At 40.3% G+C, this 19,935-nt stretch overlaps 1 protein-coding gene across 3 annotated transcripts; it reads right to left on the bottom strand.

The window, feature by feature from the left end:
• Positions 1-11,846: 11,846 nt before the first annotated feature.
• Positions 11,847-19,608, bottom strand: chtopb (chromatin target of PRMT1b). Of its 3 annotated transcripts, none has more exons than XM_076280367.1 (6): positions 19,535-19,608; positions 18,857-18,954; positions 17,926-18,082; positions 17,529-17,697; positions 14,872-15,000; positions 11,847-13,140 (listed from the first exon to the last, which is right to left on the bottom strand). In XM_076280367.1, the coding sequence occupies exons 2-6, from the start codon at positions 18,919-18,921 to the stop codon at positions 12,752-12,754; spliced, it is 909 nt and encodes a 302-aa protein (XP_076136482.1). In that variant the 5' UTR covers positions 18,922-18,954; positions 19,535-19,608; the 3' UTR covers positions 11,847-12,751. The 3 variants fall into 3 exon arrangements, with proteins under 3 accessions (XP_076136482.1, XP_076136483.1, XP_076136484.1); XM_076280368.1 differs by lacking the exon at positions 19,535-19,608 and adding an exon at positions 19,124-19,523; XM_076280369.1 differs by lacking the exons at positions 11,847-13,140; positions 14,872-15,000; positions 17,529-17,697 and having other exon boundaries at positions 17,920-18,082.
• Between the last annotated feature and the right edge of the window lie 327 nt (positions 19,609-19,935).

Raw genomic sequence — 19,935 nt, 5'->3', positions numbered from 1 at the left:
ACACACTAACACACTCAGATCGAGGGAGCCATAGGCCACTGAGGTGGAAGATCGACGGGGCGTAGGAGTAGCAGAAAAAGCTTTCAGATGCTCCTTTCCCGTCATCAACTGAGATGTGGGAGTGATGGACCAGTGGTTTCTGACTGACAGGAGCCAAAAGTACACGTAATTGGCTCCCACAAGCTCACAGTGGTGGTGATGGGATTAAATAGAGATTTTCTAACCTTTTCTGGTCTGTTTTTCTCTCACTCTGTACCCCAGGTCGAACTGTTGATTCATAATCAAACTCTAGTTTAAACGTGTGACTCCTGGTTGAAAATAAATCTTATCAAACTGTCAAATTGTAATAAGGGTTCTAGGCTATGCGTTGTGACATTCAGCATGTACATGTAAAAGTTGTTTACCTCGAACATATCTTGCCTTTGTAAACACACCGTATGTTTCAACTGTCAATCCTAAGCAGATCAGTCGAAGGAGGTTGGGATTCCTGAGTGGTTGGCTGTAGTTTACCACATCTGAGTCAGCAGAATAAGAGCATACCACACATCCTATATCCTCCCCTTGCCCTCCGCCCAGGAAATTCAATTGTCTGAGGGACAACCCAATGACCTGGGCAGGATCAGTCAGGAAGTTATAAACACCAAATAAGTGCATCATATAATGAAAAGTCAATAGGTAGGTGATCCAGTCTCTGAGGAAGAATTGGTTTGTATGCATCCACTGAACACATCTCCTTTGAAAGAGGTACCTCTAATGTCCATTATTAGTATTCTTCAAATGTATCTGCTAATTTTGTATATTACCTTTCATGCATGCTTTTTTTATGATGCAGTCCTATGTGTGTGTGTGTGTGTGCATGCATGCATGTGGGGTTGAGAGGTTGTGCATTTCTGAATTGTGGGGGGACAAAATTACAGAGAATTTGACCCAAATGGCAATGCATATTTTAGACAGTTCTGGATCAGTAAATATACCATATCAAGCATTTTTAATGTCTGCACAGACCACCTGAAGGCAAACAATAAGTGTGTGCCAAAGCTCAATTTCTCTGAGACAGCAGCAGACACTGATGCTAGGTTATTAGACTAACCAGCACTGTGTTTGCCTGTGATGTTTATGGATCAATTTGTTCATCCTCTCTGTCCTCTATCTTTTCCTCCGTCATATTATCGTTCTCTATGATTCCCAATCTAAAAGACCTTCATCTAAATATAAATAGGGTAAGATCATCACAAATGAGAGTACATCTAGTTGGATGTACATTGTGGGTATACATGGTGAGAATAGGCTTAGAACTCATTCTGGATAATGAAATAGAGAGCAATCTGCAATTCACTTCAGTCTCTGGCTTGGTTTCAATCAACATGTGGCCCAGTCATTGCATGGGAACCCCCCCAAGACAGGCAAGTATGTTTGTTGGCTGAATTATTTAAAGTGAAACTCTGTCTGTGATGATGAATGATAATGGGGGAATTGAAATGAGCATGTGTACACTGTGCTCCAAAGGAATCCCATCTATCCTGGACATGAATAATTCCAGGAAGACAACCACACATGAGCTGTTTCTGCAAAGTTATTTTTTTTCTCTGAGTGTCTGAAAAATGAATCATGTACTATGAATCACATACTGTAGTGTTTCCCCCCCCCCTGCTGTAGTGGATTAAATTGTTGTGGACTGGAGAACAGCCTGCTATGCTGATGATAGCTGTTGCTTCTGGTTGCATGCTCATATATGGATATGCTTGACATCAAAGTGAAAACACACCTGTGCGAGATTATGTATCAATCATACAGGGCGCCACAGGCACTTGGAAAGCAATGGGGTCACCGATGCTCTGACAGCAAGACAGATTGAGGCCTAGTCCATGTCAGGAAGGTAAGTGAAAGGACACTCACAGAGTTAATTTCCCTCTTTCCCACTGGAACGTAAGGGCAAAGAGTCAGGTGTTATTTTAGCTTCCGCTTTCTTCAGAGTTGTTGATAGAATACCATTTCCGAAGAAGCTTAAAATCCTCAAGCACTCCCACATAGCGTGAGAGCTTCAGTGGGGATGAGTACACATAATAAAACAGAGTTCAATAAAATCCTGGATGTACATGCAGACAGTACCCCCAACCATTTAAACAAAATCTATTAAATATCTGCTTCATTTAAAAAATGACTTGGTTTTCTTAGTGGCGAATCAGAGGTGACTCTTAGTGATGCATCCCAGGTTCCATTGTTGTGACCGTTGGGTATTGTTGATAACACATACCCAAGTTGATCTCTGAAATGACGTTGTCTTCCTCAGTAGGAAGTCAAAATACATTGTGAATACATATTCTGCACTTTGATGATTGCACAGCCTAGAAATCCTTTTTGAATCACTGAAAAAAGTTAATCAACATTATTAAACTGTGCAACGACTAATGGCTTCCCTGGATTTTTACTTATGGTTGTAGTTACAGACAAGATGCCTGTTACGTACATCTGGTGCTGCTAACATGACAGTGGCACTCACAAGAGGATGCATTTGGCTGTCTCACATTACCATTGTCTGGGAGATAACAAAATTAAAACCATTAAACATAGCTGTGTGACTGTCATGTAGCTTTAGGCTCCATGAAAACACAGATGAATAAAAGGAATTGAAGGATAATTCTGTCATATCAATTATTTCCTCAGAGATTAAGTATTATAATAATAATTCTCTACTGGTCTTAGGTGGTTGATGGCCTTGTCACAAAATGAACATAAACATGTGTTTAGTTATCAGTGGACAGAATACCAGAGGAGATACCTTGCATGAAAGAATCTTTTGTTTTTTATGTTATATTATTATTACAAATTACAAGTTATTGACGTCTCACGGGTTCATTACAACAGGAATGGAACTCCAAACACAGCTACCATTCCACGCATCACACTGTTTATAACAGTGTTTTCCATTCTTTTCGCGGGATTTGTCTATATGGGAGTAAATGTGATATCATGACATCGAAAGTAAATATTTCTAGCTTGAGAATGCAGGCAATTTCGCAATATTTAAGTCATAATGTTACATTATTTCTAAGAGATACTGATTCTACTAGGCTGCTCTACATGGAACCGTATGCACCCATTGGAGCAATTTGTGGACAAGGACAAATTAATTATTATTATGTACAGAGCTGTAGATAAATAATATACTGCTCTGGTTATGTAGGAATTAGAGCTCCCCTCATTGGTCATTCTTTATATTACATCATCTATGATCTTGTGAGGTTTACCATCTCACAATTGAGAGTTACATTTTATTTGTGTAACTGTAATCACATTTTACAAAGCACAAAATAAATATTGTGGTTCAGTTTCTATTTTGGACATTATTGATAAATATGAAACCATACAAAAACCGTATATAAAACAGCCCATCATGACCTCATCCTGTGACTGACAAATAAAACAGAATAAGACCTTTTCACCTCAGCATTAGCAATGAGCCAACAATGCTATATCACTCTAAGACCTTGACCTGACATATTTAATCTGTCACTAGCCCAGGTGGCTGTCCCCGCGTGCTTTAAAACCACCTCCATTCTTTCTTAAAGCTTCTCTCATCCTCTCAAAGGATCTCTGGATGTCATTAATAGTGACCATTGGGTCCTTCACCCCAGATTACTCAGTTTGGCTGAGCGGCCAGATCTAGGAAGACTATTGGTTGTTCCAAACTTTTCCATTTGAGAATGATGGAGGCTGCCGAGCACTTTCAATGCTGCAGAAATGTTCTTGTATCCTTCCCCAGATCTGTGTCTTCACACAACCCTGTCTACAATTTTCTTGACCTCGTGGCTTGGTTTTCTCTCTGACATACACCATCAACTGTGAGACCTTAGTAAGAAGTGAATTCATTTAGGCACAGGTGGACTCCAAACAAGTTGTAGAAGCATCTCAAGGACCATTTATAGAAGTAGGATGCACCAGAGCTCAATTGCAAGCGAACAAAGGGTCTGAATACTTATGTAAATGGAATATTTCAGTCTTTTATTTTTTATAAATTTACAAAACACTCCAAAAACCTGTTTTTTTGTGGAGTGTTGGATTATTATATGTTGATTAATGAGAAAAAATGAATTGAATCCATTTTAAGATGAGTCTGAAACATAACAAAATGTGGAAAACTTGAAAGGGTCTGAAAACTTTCCGGTTGCAATGTATTCTGTAATTATACTGCATCAATATTATTCTTACTACTATTATATTGTTACTGCTACCACATTGCACATATCTGTACATGTTCATACATTGTTCATATCACATAGCCATATTTATTCTGCTCTTATATAGTAACTGCTAATACAATGCACATATTTATATCTAATTTATATTACTCTAAGTCTAAGCCATCTTTTGTAAACCTACTGCATACTACTGTCTACACTGCACTATATTTCCTGTCCTGCATCGCCTGTCTATACTTTGTATATCACATTGCACTTTTCTGCTTTTTTGCACTTCTGGTTAGATGCAAACTGCATTTCGTTGGCTTTCTACTTGTACTCTGCTCAATGACAATAAAGTTGAATCTAATCTCGAATCTAATATATATATATATATATATTGTGAGTAAAAACTGACATTGCTATTACAACACTTTGCTCTATAACATTTCCAGTTCCTTGCCAAAAAAAGTGAGAGAATATATCCATAAAAAGGAACAAGGAAGAACAGAGCCATGCTAGTACCCATTCCGCACTACCATAGGATAAGACCCTTGCTCCCATTGTGATCAGCCTGATGTTTGTATGATATAGATCTGTGATCCAGAGTTTTAGATAAGTCTGAAGCGATGGATGAGTTTACTTGGGATGCCTGTCGGGATTGCATTGCAATAGTCGATGTGAGATGTTAGGGTGTTGACAAGCACTTCAGTGGAGCGTTGCATAAGTACAGGGCGCAATCTGGAGATGTTCCTGAGATGGAAAAAAGCAGTCCGAAAGACATGGTTGGAAAATGAGATGGTGTACTGTCCAGGATAACTCCAAGACCTATCACCTGTTTAGAGACAGGTATGATGGCCTCACCAATGGAGACTGAGGAGATGGCAGTGGGTTTACTGGACACATAGAGCCGTCTAGGAGTGGAAGTGGATGCCATAATGCCTGAAGATGTTACTGAGAGGAAGTTGGTAAATGATAAACAGAAGTGGCCCCAGTACTGAATATGAAGTATCAGAGGTTCCAAGGCTGTATTTTGTGAAACAAATATTGTCACTGCACCCCAGATATGTAGAATGTGTAAAAGATATGAGCAGTGGTTGTTTTGTGATACAACCTCCACATTGTTTTTCGTGATGGCCAGTGGACACTGTGCATGTTTCATCACTGACCATTGCCCACTGACTCACAACACATAAAACTAACCTGTCTCACAACGATCTAATCCCAACTCACGTTCCCTATTAGTGGGTGAACAATCCAACGCTTGGTGAATTCTGCTTCACAATGATAGGAAGAGCCGACATCAAAACGATCAAAAAGTGACGTCGCAATGAACGCTTGGCCACAAGCCGACATTATCATCCTAAAACAGACCTCATTTGAGGACCATGTGAACCTCAGATTAACGCTGTAATTTGCATTTTGAAATAATCTATATGTACTCTAAGAAGATCACTGTAAAAGGTTGACATACACCCTCTTCTCCTCCAGCAGAATCTTTCATGTCTGCATCTTTTGTTTTCTCTGAATTCAGCAATGGCTTTTTTAACATTCCGCTTTCTGTCACAGGACTTTCTGTCTCCTGTTGAGGAGTGGGGGTCCACATGGACAGACAAACAAACATCACATGGAACTGGACCCTTGGATGCCTCTGCAGAACACGTAAGCACAGCCGTAGGGCTATGAAATGACACACAGCAGGCCCAGGTGACTTGGAGTGATATGTCACTATAAGTCTTTGTCCTCACCACAGAGGTGACCAACACTTCAAGGTTCAAGGTGTCTTTATTATCCCCAAGGGGGCGATTTTTTATGCAGCCAGCAGAGAGCATATGCATTGATGGTAATTTTGATACCATAGATTTAATAGAGACCCAGTCAGACCAATAGTATGAAAAATCAGGAACAGAGTTTATTTACAATGATGCGCATTAAGGGAGAGACAGCATGACTTCACCTAAAGATCCATCAGCTGCACTAACTAGACAAGGAAATAGTTAGAGTTTAAGTATCCTTCCAGGCTGACGGGAGATGCCGTTGGTCATCCCATGTCACGTGGACTACACTGAATCAGACCCTGATTAGTGGCAGCCTGGCAATCCGGAGCAGATAGCTACTGACGCAGCCATGTAGAACAGTGAAACACTGCAAAGTCATAATATTCCTGCTTATCTCTAAACACAGTCACACACAGATATACACAGGGACAGTACAGATATCATACAGTCATTACATAGAATCATACTTTTAGTACCAAAGTGACCCACTAATGAGAAATGCAGAACATTAAACCACATATTGGAATATTGGACATAATGCAGAACATTAAACCATATATTGGAATATTGGACATAATGTTCTATTCCACTTTCTCTCAACATAAATGCAGGTTTCTCCATTCCTTTAATTAAAACATAACATATTTGATTGTGTTGTGAGTGAGAAGGGCATTGCCCAGTAGTTATTTTTAGGGTCAAATTATATTCTTATGTTTTTATTATGTTCTTATGTTTTTATGTCCACTGTTTCGTTGAGCCCTCATGTTGTATTTCTGTCTATTTGTATTATGTCTATTTATGCTGAGAGAAAGTGGAATAGAACATTATGTCCAATATTCCAAACTCTGTTCCTGATTTTTCATACTATTGGTCTGACTGGGTCTCTATTAAATCTATGGTATCAAAATTACCATCAATGTGCAGAGACTGCTAAAATGTTAAAGGACAGGAGAAAAAACAGCGATGCTGTCCCTCACCCTACCCTCCAACTATATCTACAATTCACTGTCATTTCTATATGGACAAATATAAATGCATATCTTTAGTCAGTTGAAAACTGAAAGCTTTATGCAGCTCTGCACAGCATGTACCTGAGATGAAGCTCAGATCAATTGACTCCTTGAAAAAAAAAAACTATTTCAGGACAACTAGCATTCATGCATGAAAGCCACTGAGACCCTCTGCATTGCCTCTGCACAGTGGTGTTCGGAGATGCGACATGACTGGATCAGGCACCTGAGGACTTTGGAGGATTTTTATGGAAGGACCCTGAAAACAAAGAGAGCTCTGCTGAGTGTGATGAAAAATAACAGGCAGGTCTATCTATAAAGACCCCACCAACATTGCCACAGTGGAAGAAGTGGCTATAATGACCACATGTTTGAGTTGCCCAGTGCTCTCCGTTCCTGTGGAAGTTTTGGGTCGTTTAAGAGGGGTCTAAAGACATTCCTGTTCAACATGTCTTTAGTTGTTTAAGCGCTTCTTATGTGTTATGGTTTGTATAATATTGTTTTATTTTCATAGGCTGTTGATTAATTTGACATTATTGTTTATTATTGATATTCTCCTTAAAGGTGCGATTTGTAGGATTGTTACCGAACGTTCTGCAGGCCAAAATCAAAACACTGGTGAACGTTCTCAAGACTACCAGACGCGAGCCTCTTCTGGGTTGCCAGATGTAATGAAGACTTAGCTAACGTTAGTTGACCTGCAGCTGCTTTAACGTTTCTCCAACCATGACCTAGCTACACATTACGGAAACAGTGAAAACAAAAAATACCTCTCTAACCAACGTAACATATTTAGCTGAAGTTAGCGATGCAGACAGGGATGGATTACTGCACGGGCCTACCGGGCCCAGGGGCCCAAGAGGTCAGGGGGCCCTGAAGCCCAAGCCTTTGCATGGAATCATTGCCTCAATATCAACAAATCAGGATGTAGGCTATGAATCTGATTGAATTTAGTATTGGCCATCCCCAAATGGACCAGAATACAGGAAATCACATCAAACAAATTAAAACATTTCTGGGGGAGGACCCCCAAACGCCCCCCTCCCACATATACGACAATTAGTGGGGGGCCCTTAATACATCTGGGCCCAGGGGCCCGACAGTTCATAATCCGCCCATGGATGCAGATGAAGTTAAGCCTAGGCTACCTGTTGTGGAGAAATATGGCCAGCTCTGCGTCAGACTTGATATTCTTCGTTTGACGAAGACGTCACCATCTCAGGAAGCTCCTCCGATGTCCACTTAATTTGTTTCTTGTTTTAATTTTGTAAATTTGCCTGCCTCTCGTAGGCGTTCATGACTACAACTGACAGCTGTTGACAGTTGGCCGTTGCTAATTTGGCAACCCAAATAGGAGGATGCGCTAGCCCATTATTAATACGCTATTCTATAATTAATCGTTCAAAACATAAACGAAAATTCCAAGAGATTCCGCCCCGTAACACACTTTTTTCATGGGTTTTACGGGTTAGAGTAATGTTGTCAAATAAGCCATTACTTCAATTCATCGTGTTTCCTTACTCTCTGGCAACATATGGTGATCATTTTTGGAATGGTTACAGTTTATTTTCCATTATTTCCTACATACTGGACCTTTAATGTAATCTTACCATGTCATTGTTTTTATATTATTGATTGAATGGACATTATTGTTTCATTATTGCTTTTCCCCTCATTTTCATTGCTTATTTTATTAGGCTATTGATTGAATTGATATTGTTGTTTATTATTACTATTCTCCTTATTATAGTTTGACCAACATTCTAATCTGTTCCCTGTTCAATGTTAAATATTATGTTGTTTTGTATTTATGTGTCGCTTTGGACAATGGTCGTCTGCCAAATTCATAACCATAACATGTGGGAGGAAGAAGGGGAAAGAAAAGGCCATTTCTACTGTCCAAGAGACTGTCATGAAATTTTAAGCTGTAGTTTTAAGAAAGTCCCAAATTATTCACTGTCCACTGACATTTGGGGGGGTTGGGGATAGTCACACCATGCACTGCCCTCTCTATCCTCTTCTTCTACCACGTTTTTCTTCTGCTAAACTTTGTAATGATTATAGTAGTAGTATGTAGAGTATAGTAATGATAATATGAAATAATAGTAATGATTGATGCAGTATTAATTCCTATCTAAGGCCTGCTCTGCACTGTAGCTTGAATAATATTCCTCATTCCAAGTCGCTTTGGATGAAAGTGTCTGCTAAATGAATAAATGCAAATGCAGATGTCGAAGTCTAAAGTGCAGCACTGAAGTGGAGCACTGAGAATGTCAGAGAACGACTCAAGAAAAGTTGCACGATTCCATTTTAGTAATTTGAGATGAAGAATTCAAATACGGGGATGAAATTTAAAAATATGAAAATATTGGTCTTACAGGCACAGGCAATTTGGCAGCCCCCTGGCATTTTTGAAATATGCATGGCAGCCAACCACAATTGGGATGAAGTCAAAAATTTCTTGAAATGATAAAGGGGTTGCAAAATATGTCATTTTATTGTGTATATCTGGCACTCCAATGATTGAAAGGGGGAAAATAGGATACTTGTAGGATACTTGTTTTTTTATGTGATTTTAATCGTGATCCAACAAGCCTCATCCCCTTAACATTAACCAAGAAGAAAACCTGTGGTTCAAGCTCACCACTGTCGATCCAAGAATTTCCATCTGATGATACAGAATGGTCTTGAATCTGTTGACTCATTTAGCTTAGGGGCAATGATTATCTGTAGAAAAACATTAATCAATCAATCGCAGAGAGCACATACCCGCTTACTATTAAGCAATAAGATCCTTCTTATTTACCAAGTGTGGCATAATAGTCACATCTCTCACTCACATTTTTCAAGGAGTTTGAAAGAATTTAGTTGTATAGTGTGTGGGAGTATGTGAACATGGTGCATGAGATTAGGGATGATTAAAAGGCATCATTAAAGGCTAAAAATGCTATGAAGGGTTATAATAGTGGCTAAGGACCAGAGGCTAGCATGCAGTAGCCTGAAAAGTTGTGGGTTCTATTACTGGCTTTCACTGTTCTGCCCTTGAGCAAGGGACAAAACTAAACTGCTCCAGGGACAATGTAGTCCCTTATAATATAATTGACATATAACCCCTGGAATCACCAGTCTTGGAAAATGTTCCTTCGGCTGTTTATTATTTTTTTTTAGAAAAAAAATACAAACCGTCTCAAAAATATTTTTTCTGTAACAGATGAACATTCTGGCATTGTGAAGCCTAACTAAAATAAAATAAATAAAAATCTGGCTTTTTTTCACAGCTTGATTCCTCCGAGTAACAGACTTCACTAATGTAGATATTCTTAATCAATCAGCTTCCAACTTTGTAGAATGGCATTTGACAGATGAGCTTTGCAGGAAGGAGCCTTGTCGTGTACCATTCTCTTCAGATTCCACCATCAATTTTCAATGGGATTGAGATCCAGACTGTTTGCTGGCCATGCCATTGACTTGGTATGTCTTTTTTGAAGAATAGTTTTAACATTCTTTACTCCATGGCAAGATAAAGAATCAGGCTGGAAAATTGACTTCATCACCAAAATTCCTTTCGATTAATTGAATGACAAAACTGTCCAAATTTCAATGCATATTTTTGCATTTACTGTAGAAGTCATGACAGCCATCTCCCCTGGTCCTTTATCAGACATTTAACCCCATATCAGTGAATGAAAACTGTTTTCTTCAGGCAGTCACCTTTGTATTTTTAATTGGAACGACACCAAACAAAAGTTCCAGCATCATCTCCTTGCCCAATGCAGATTTGTGATTAATCTCCCCTTCATCCAAAATTGCTTCTCTTTAGTCCACTGTAACCAAATGTAAAAGAAAAATATAAAAATGACTGCTTGAATAAAACAAGACAGTCTCCAGTCATGATATTGCATGTCAGCAAAAGGACCAGGGGAGATGAGTTATACTTCTACAGTAAATGGACTATACATTAAAATGATGGACTCTGTTAATCGAAAGGAATTTTGGTGATTAAGTCATTTCCCAGGATAATGCATCTTGCCATAGGTTTAACATTATTTGCACTTTCTTCTGGAATGACATCAAGTCAATGACATGCCTAGCAAAATAGTCTTGATCTCAGTTGCACTGAAAATGTGTGGTGCAAACTGAAGAAAAGGCATCATCCTGTAAAGCTGATGTCAACTGCGGTTTGGCAAGGATGAAACCTGATTGATAAAGAACACTGTTCTACATTAGTGAAGTATATACACCTCAGAGAACGCAACCAGTAATAAAAGCCAGAAGAGGTGCAACAAAGTACTAATTCCGATGTTTTAGGTTTGTGACTATTGTTTTACTCAGGATTCCTCTACATGCCCTAAAAAATAGATTACCTTCAATTTGTGTTGTTTTTGGAGCCATGTTTCACAAAGGCAGAATGTTCATCTGTTACAGAAAAATGAGGCACAACTGTAATGTATTTTCTAAAAATAAATAATAATAAAAAAAATCCTCCAAGAATGGTAATTTTTGCAAGTCACTTTGGATGAAAAGTGCCTGCTAAATGATTAAATGTAAATGAACGACAGAGACAAAAACTGAAGGTAGCTGGTGCCATCTGCTGGATGCTTTGCCAACTGCACATTTGAATACAGCATGTAAGCATGCTCGCTCTCTCTCTCTCTATATCTATATCTATATCTATATATGAGATCATCAACTCTAATTATAAAAATAGCTCCCAACAATGCTGCCACAATTTTTTTACAGCTTAACTTTTTCCTGGTTTGAAGCATTGATAAGATCACATTAACTCTGGAGTTTGTTAGAGAAGCTTTAAGTTAAGCACACTTCTTTCAGAAAGAAAAAGAAGCATTCTGTAGACTTGAATAAAACAGCTCAAGGTTCCATTACATTCTGAAAAAGTCTTTTGAGTTTAATAAAAACAGTGCAGAAGAGGTCATCAGATATAGCAAACAGAACAGAACACATTGACCTATATCTTCAAAACACTAGAACTCTACCCAAACAGTCCCACCCCCTCTCCATTTTCTGCTTGCTTTACAAGCCCGGATTTTTCGTTAACATAAATAATTGAGAATTTGCCCCAGTAACTCAACCAGCAGGCACTGGAAATGTCAATACTTCAATCAACAATTTTTTACCATTATCTACCGTGACCCCATTGTCATATCAAGTCACTGGTCAAGACTGTCCTTTAGTGTCCAAGCCACATGCCTTGAAACTTACACCAAGACATTCTGAAAGTACGTAATGGTGTTAGAGGTAGATTCCAAAGACTTTGTGGTCAAGTCTGACTTTCCCCAAACAAGACAGAAACAGGGAAAAAAATAAAATAAAATTGTGTGAATTTACATATGTGGTAAAAAAGTAACATAACCCACTTTGTTAATGCTGGAGTTTCAGTAGTCCTTAAGTACACATACAAGTCAAATGGAAAGTGCGCATACACACTTGAGATTTTCTTTCAGTACAAAGGAAAGAAATCCCTTCACTTATGTCAAGACGCCCAGTTGATTGGAGGCATTATGCTTTGCACAAACACACTTAAACAAATGTTTTTTGTAAAATTGAAGAGAACACAAGAATAGCATCTTGATCGATCATCATTTGGTCTTGTGTTCGCTGGAAGTGACTGAGAATGCGGAGACTACTGTTCCAGCTGTGCAGTGAAATATCAATGAACTCGGGCAGGCTGGTGGGGAGTGGTGTAAGGAAGGGTTTGCATAATCCGACAGAAAAGACCTCAGGACTCCCTCCAGCAGGTCAGTCAGTTACACACACACACACACTTTCACTCCATGTCTTCAGCCTGGGCCATGTAGGCATCCAGCTCGGCATCCAGGTGACCTTTGGTTTTGGACATGTAGTCGTCCAGCTGGTTGTCCAGCTGCTCTCGGGTCAGTTCGGAATGTCCAGCACCCCAACCTCTACCCCGGCCACGACCGCGTGCGCCACCCCGACCGGCGAAAGCACCACGGGCTCCACCCCGATTGCCGAATCCGCCACGTGCTCCACCCCGATTGCCGAACCCGCCACGAGCTCCTCCCCGATTGCCGAACCCGCCACGAGCTCCTCCCCGATTGGTGAATGCGCCACGAGCTCCTCCCCGATTGGTGAATGCGCCACGAGCTCCCCCCCGATTGACGAACCCACCACGTCCACGGAGACCCACTCCTCGACCTGCAAAAAGTGGAAAGTTGCTTTAAGTTCACATTACACGGCTCAGGCCATGTCCACGTGCATTTTTAAAAACAGCCGTTGAAGGTAGTCAAGAACACATCGACCAAACAGATTGGAAAAGGGAAAATGTGATTAAGTCACAATTCAAAGCAGAATTGTTGACCACCCACCTATCAGAAAAGATGCTTAAAGGAGCGATTTGTAGGATTGTTACCGAACGTTCTGTAGGCCAAAATCAACACTGGTGAACGTTTAAGACTACCAGACGCGAGCCTCTTCTGGGTTGCCAGATGTAATTAAGACTTAGCTAACGTTAGTTGACCTGCAGCTGCTTTAACGTTTCTCTAACCATGACCCAGCTACACATACGGAAACAGTGAAAACAAAAAAATAGCTTCTGTAACCAACGTAACATATTTAGCTGAAGTTAGCGATGCAGATGAAGTTTAGCCTAGGCTACCTGTCATGGAGAAATATGGCGAGCTCTGCGTTAGACTTTCCTGAATTTCCCCTTGGGGATCAATAAAGTATTTATCTATCTATCTATCTATCTATCTATCTATTCTTCGTTTGGCGAAGACGCCGCCATATCAGGAGGAAGCTCCTCCGATGTTCACTTAATTAGAGTCTTGTTTTAATTTTGGAAATTTGCCTGCCTCTCGTAGGTGTTCATGCCTACAACTGACAGCAAGTTGACAGTTGGCCTTTGCTAATTGGGCAACACAAATAGGAGGACACGCGAGCCCATTATTAATACGCTAATCTAGAATTAATCGTTCAAAACATAAACGAAAATTCCAAGAGATTCCGCCCGTTAACTTTTTTTTCATGGGTTTTACAGGTTATAGTAATGTTGTCAAATAAGCCATTACTTCAATTCGCCGTGTTTTCTTACTCTCTGACAACATATGCTGATCATTTTTGGAATGGTTACCATTTATTTTCCATCATTTCCTACATACTGGACCTTAAAGGAATGCAAACTACTTATCTAGTCAGACAAGCACTTGTCATCTGACAATGCAATTAAGTGATTTTTTGTTTCTGATGAGGGAAGGTTATTATATTCTGGTGCAAAACAAACACGGTGGACTAAAATCTCATAAGAGGCTCTCAGGCTTTCGCAATGTTCACAAAAGTTAACTCAAGGCATTATAAGTAAGGGATAATGTATTGTCCGCCGGTAATTATCAGAAAATAAGTCCCGACAGGGAGAACAGAACCCCGATGCGCAGCGGAGGGGTTTTGCTTCGACCTGAAGGGACTTATTTTCTGATAATTACCGGCGGACAATACATTATCCCGCTTATTACACGGCTACTTGCCAAAACGAGAAAAGAAACCTAACACAATGAATCTTTAAAAGTGATTTTGCTACCGTTTCATGTCTTCCGCTGACAAAATAGTTCGCCACACAGATAGAACTTGACAGTTTCAGGTGTTGCGTGGCAACGTCTTACTAGCTTACTTTCCCTTTCAATGAAATTCCATTGCAATAAGCGAACGGAATTCTTGCGGAGGGATATGAAAGACGTTAATCAACCCGTTGCCATTGACAGCGGTGATTATATACTTTGCCGGTGATTTATATAGATTTAACATTGGGCCTTCCCAACGTTCGGGCCTTTCATGTGAATGGAACTTTCTGCAGCACTCTGAAGAGCCGTGTAATAACATGCATTAAAAATTGCTCACATGTGCATATATTCAATTCAAGACAGGTGCACCCACCTCTTCCTCCGAATCCAGGACGGGCTCCTCTACTGACCAGCACACCAGCTCGGCCCACCTGGCCTCCTCTCTGCCTCAGGCCCCGCCTCACTGCCAGTCGAGCAGGTCCTCCACGGCCGCGCATCACGCCTGACCGGGCAATAAATCGGTGCATTCATAACACATGTTCAAAAAATATTTTTTAATGACCAAGACACAAATAGCATACATAAGATGTCGACCTGAAATTAAATGTGTTGTATGTTGAGCCTAAAGACTTAACTGTGTTCAAATTTGACAGAAGAGTACATTCCTGAATGACTTTTCTTTGAACTTTTACTTTGTATAATGGTCCATTGTTCACTTTAAACCTGAAACAAAACGGCAAGGAACAAGGACACTGCCACTGACAGACTCAACTGAACTAGTTAACTGAACCGAACATACCTGTAGTTAATGGAGATGGACTAGGCCAGGGGTGGGCAACTAATTTCCCCAAGGGGCCACATGACAAACTGGGACTGTTGAGGAGGGACGGACCCAAAATACCGAACTCAAGTCTGAACTCAATTCTGTTCAATTCTATTTTGTTCTTGTATAACATTAAGTTAATAATATGGTTTTGGTTACTATTCGTAAGAACAGATGAAAATGTGAGGAAGACGAAGTAAAAACGGCAATATTTAATCTATGTCTCAAATGATGACATTCACATGTTTTTTGTTTTTTTCAGTTTTCAAAGACTGATACAAAAAAGTAGTACAATGTCTATAATTAGGCTAAGGCAGCTAGGCCATGAAAATGTGAATGAGTCAGTACAACCATAGGCCTGTGCCACCATTTGATCAACACCAGCAATATTTCAAAGTCAATCATTAAATTAACTCTATGCAGAATTAGACTATGAAAATGTGGAGCAGACAATAGTAGGCTGTGTCACTAGTTAATCAACATTCATAAAGAAACTATTTTGAAAATGTAGGCTGTTTTTTTGCTTTAACTTTATACACAAAACTGTGATTGGTCGACTCGCCCTGTGTGTTGAGCCGGCTACTTCAAGCAACCTGTGGTATTAGCATACTAGTTCGCTGACATAAGCTTTGCAAATAAACTCAAGACTAGGGCTGGGCGATATGGCTGAAAACTGTATCACGATATAAGTATTTCATATCAGTCTATATCGATTATTATTATTTTTTTTTTTAATCTATTTCAGATAATGACCAGAAGGGAAAAAAGTTAAATTTAAACACTTTTTTTTTTTTTAACTTAACTGAGGTGATTCAAATCTGAGGAAGGTTATCAATCAAAGCAAACAGGGAAAAGAAATAGCAACACAATCATGAAAAACACTCAAATAAATAATTGTGCACATAAGTCTGAATGAGTGCACTGGTTGAAGCCTGGAAATATTGTAAACAAAGTAATTTGCTAGTTTATCATAGTAAGTCATACTGGTTAGACTGTTCAGTTTCCCCACGTGTGTTTAAGTTTCAAATTAATACTTTTTCTCCTTGGGACAGGCCCGTTTGAGTCTTGGAAAATACTTTTCCATTTGCATCGGGATTGAGTTGATTAGAATTTAGCAGTCAATTTGAATGCAACAGTTTTTAACAAATTCGTGCAGGTGCTTTTGAACAAATTCTTGCAGGTGCTAACCGGATTTAATAGCAATTCAGTCGTCTTGCACGATTGTGAATGTTTGGATTACATAACAGAACGGGGCAAGAACTCATTGAGAGTCTGTGTTGAGGTAGGCCTACTTCTATCGTCTACTCTGGTAGAGTTGCACATACTAGCTACAATGCAAGATATATTTAGCCTATTTATTTATAGACGACGTAAGGCGGGAGGTGCATGTTGCTTTTAATTATCGAATGTTCTTTATTGATATCGATTACATGTCTATTGCGATACATATCGCTATCGTATTATCACCCAGCCCTACTCAAGACATATTTTGGTTACAATGACGGGGTTACCCGATCTGTCAGTAACGTTTTGAAATGGACACTTTGTATCGCTAACGAGCAGCAGCAGTAGGCTAGGAGTTCGAGATTCTGACAACCGTTGCGGTGGTGAGCAACGCAGACACAGGAGACACAAAACTTTGAAAGGTTTACGCCGACGGAAAGTAACTGCGTTGTGTCGACGCAGAAGCAAACTCTATTCACCAGCACATCAGTGAGGGTGTTTAGGTCTTATGCATCCATGCATAAATGCATGGGCGGTGAAATAGCAGTCGCTTTCAAAATAAAAGCAACGATATTGATTTGCGTCCACCATCTCTATGCCAGGCTTTCGACTACTGTTTTTTCACTGACCTTACGCGGGCCGGTCAGGTAACTCCCACGGGCCGGATGTGGCCCGCGGGCCGTATGTTGCCCATGTCTGGACTAGGCCATTTCTGTTTGTTATGACTTCATTGAAACATGCTGTAGGCCTGGACTACATTTTGCACATGCACTTGCATATTTCTCAATATGACAACTTCCTTATTATCAACTGAACTCAAAGATTATGAACATATGGTGTATTTTTAGTTTTTATGCCCTTTATCATGTGTCCTACATGTTATGCATCCACTTCTGCTGTAGCATTTATTTCCGTTCATTCGGCTATATTTCTGACCTCAACTCTGTACAAGACATGGGTTCCATTATGCACTGCACGCTCACCTCTAAGAGGCATGGCTCCCCTGAAGAAAGCACCTCTTCCACGGCCACCACCACGCATTACCCCTCGGAATCCAGTCACTGCGAAGCCCCTAGTGCCCACTCCTCCTCGGGTCGCAGTGACCATCTGGCGGCCCAGCCGTGCCTGGACACCTAGCCGTTGTTTTAGAGTCTGCAAGGGGAACAGGCAACAGGCAACATTGACACTTTGCATTTGCTTGAAAGCTATTCTATAGCAATGTTTTACACGGAACCAAGGCAGCAGCATAAAATGCTGTGTGTGTGTGTCCCAGCTCCTTTTTTAGAAAAACACATCTGTAAAAACTCTTTTCTACTCCACTGGTTACATTAACAAGGGATTCCATAGCAAAGATATGCATTTTTTTCAAAGCATTCATACCTTAGCCTGTTTGTTCTGCAGGGCAGCCTGGACTGAGGGGCGATTTTCCATCTGCTGGGCAAGCCTTCGGTTCCGAGCAGTGGATGCATGTTGCTGCTGCATAGTGGCCCTCACATTAACTGCAGGAGGCTGCTTGTTCTTCAGCATATTAGTGAAGCTTTGGTGGAATAACAAGTCAGAGAGAAGGGGGGGGGGGGGGGTATTGGGTGCAAGGGAGGTGGCATTTTAAATAAGGACCACTTTAACAGGAATGGTTTTCCCAACCAAAGGGTCTAATAAAGTAAGGTAAAGTACAGCACAAGACATGACTATTGACTAGGCACAGGATGACCGATGGGCAAAGAACTACTATACTATGAAAAATTGAAAAGCTGGGAGGTGAGGGGTGCCTCTTACAGGCTGCTGAACTTCCATCCAAGAACAGAAGCAGCAGCCCTGGACAGCAGATGGGAACACCATACCCAGCCGCTTACAGCCCAGACTACTGTCCCTCATCATAGCCTGTGCAGGGATTCTGCAAAATCAGGTCCAACACTAGGCTTGTCTGGGCTTGGACTAGGTGGTTGACTCCACATTAGAAAGAAAGGAATGGGGAGATGGGTGATACAAAGCACACTAGTGCAGACAGGAAGATATACCCCAAACCCTCCAGAAGCAGGTGAAACATATGGCTTGCCACCACCCATTTGGAGTTAGTCCAATGCACTAGGTTGCACCTGGTGTTGACAATCAGACTCCAACACACTGTAGCCAACTTATGGCCCATCTGTTATTTCACCATGCATGTTTAATTCACATTAGAATTTCTGGAGGGGCCCGTGAATTTTTTCTCTCTTGGATTTCAGTGGTCCCCATTTTGAGAGGGAAACTCACTGATACACTTGGCAACCTCTAACGTTACTCCTTTGTCAGAAAGTGGGATGCATCTCACCGGTCATTCAGAGACACTTTGGTCGTGCTTTTCACCACAACTTTCGCTGCTGCTTGAGAGCTCATTTTTCCTCTTGAAGTAGGCTAGTTATCCTCTACCTGCGGCAAACACAAACACACAAGCTCAGGTTGCACTTTAAAGTCATGTCGGTGAAATTCAGTGTTGAATTAAGTTGACATTGGTTAACATCAGCTAGCTCACAGTAACATTAGCAGGTTAACGTTAGACAGAGAACTTGAAGCTAACAAACCAAACGTTTCAATTTACCTTGCCCCCTCTCCACCCGCACGAGAATTCAATTATATGGGGAAATCTCTAACAAAAAAACTCTGTCACAAATAAATGCAAACGTCAACTGAAATAATGAACAACGTTACGTTGATAAATCTACACGGCATGTGATTTGGAAATCTAAAGACACAAATCTATCATTTTCATGGCCTACGTTAACGTAAACCAGTAACGTCAGTTTGCATCGACATATCAAGCTAACGTTAACGGTATGTGCTTAAAATGAATGAATGAATGAAGTTGATAGCTTACTTGCCTTGAGTGTTAGGCCTACCGCTAATCCAAATCTAAGTAATTATTTACACAAACCTCAAATATTTCTAGTAACGTTGCACTGATTAAACCGGAGCTAACATTAGCTGCAGTATTCCCTCTACTGCTACTTACCCAGACGTAAGACGACCACTTGCCTAGCTAACTTCACCAAAGAAAAATCGCTACCACTGAACACTGAACAAAATGGCGTACACAGCTGCAACAATCACATGGCACAAAGTCTCGCGATATTTAAAGTCATTAGTACATGTTGATTGGCTAGTTAATGAAATTAATGAATTATCACAGCATTTCTGCGTTTCCACATTTTGGTTATTGTTATTCAGTGATCTTTAAGACCCTCTGTCTAAAGCACGACATAATTATTGAATACACTGATAATTAAAAAGGTAGGCCGTTATTGGAGTGTAGCATAGCCTGGGTTAGCATAGGTTGAGGCTTAATCAATTTTGTGGAAAGATATAAGATCTGCTCCGTATAACCGAGGTCTGATGATTCATTATAGCTTATTT

This window comes from Alosa pseudoharengus, unplaced genomic scaffold (assembly GCF_046254945.1).
Source record: "Alosa pseudoharengus isolate Yale_2024_CS ecotype anadromous, Long Island Sound unplaced genomic scaffold, YU_APseudo_1.1 YU_APseudo_1.1_scf_12, whole genome shotgun sequence".
NCBI lineage: Eukaryota > Metazoa > Chordata > Actinopteri > Clupeiformes > Clupeidae > Alosa > Alosa pseudoharengus.
Note: the sequence above shows the minus strand (reverse complement) of the source record. Positions and strands in the feature narration are given on the sequence as shown.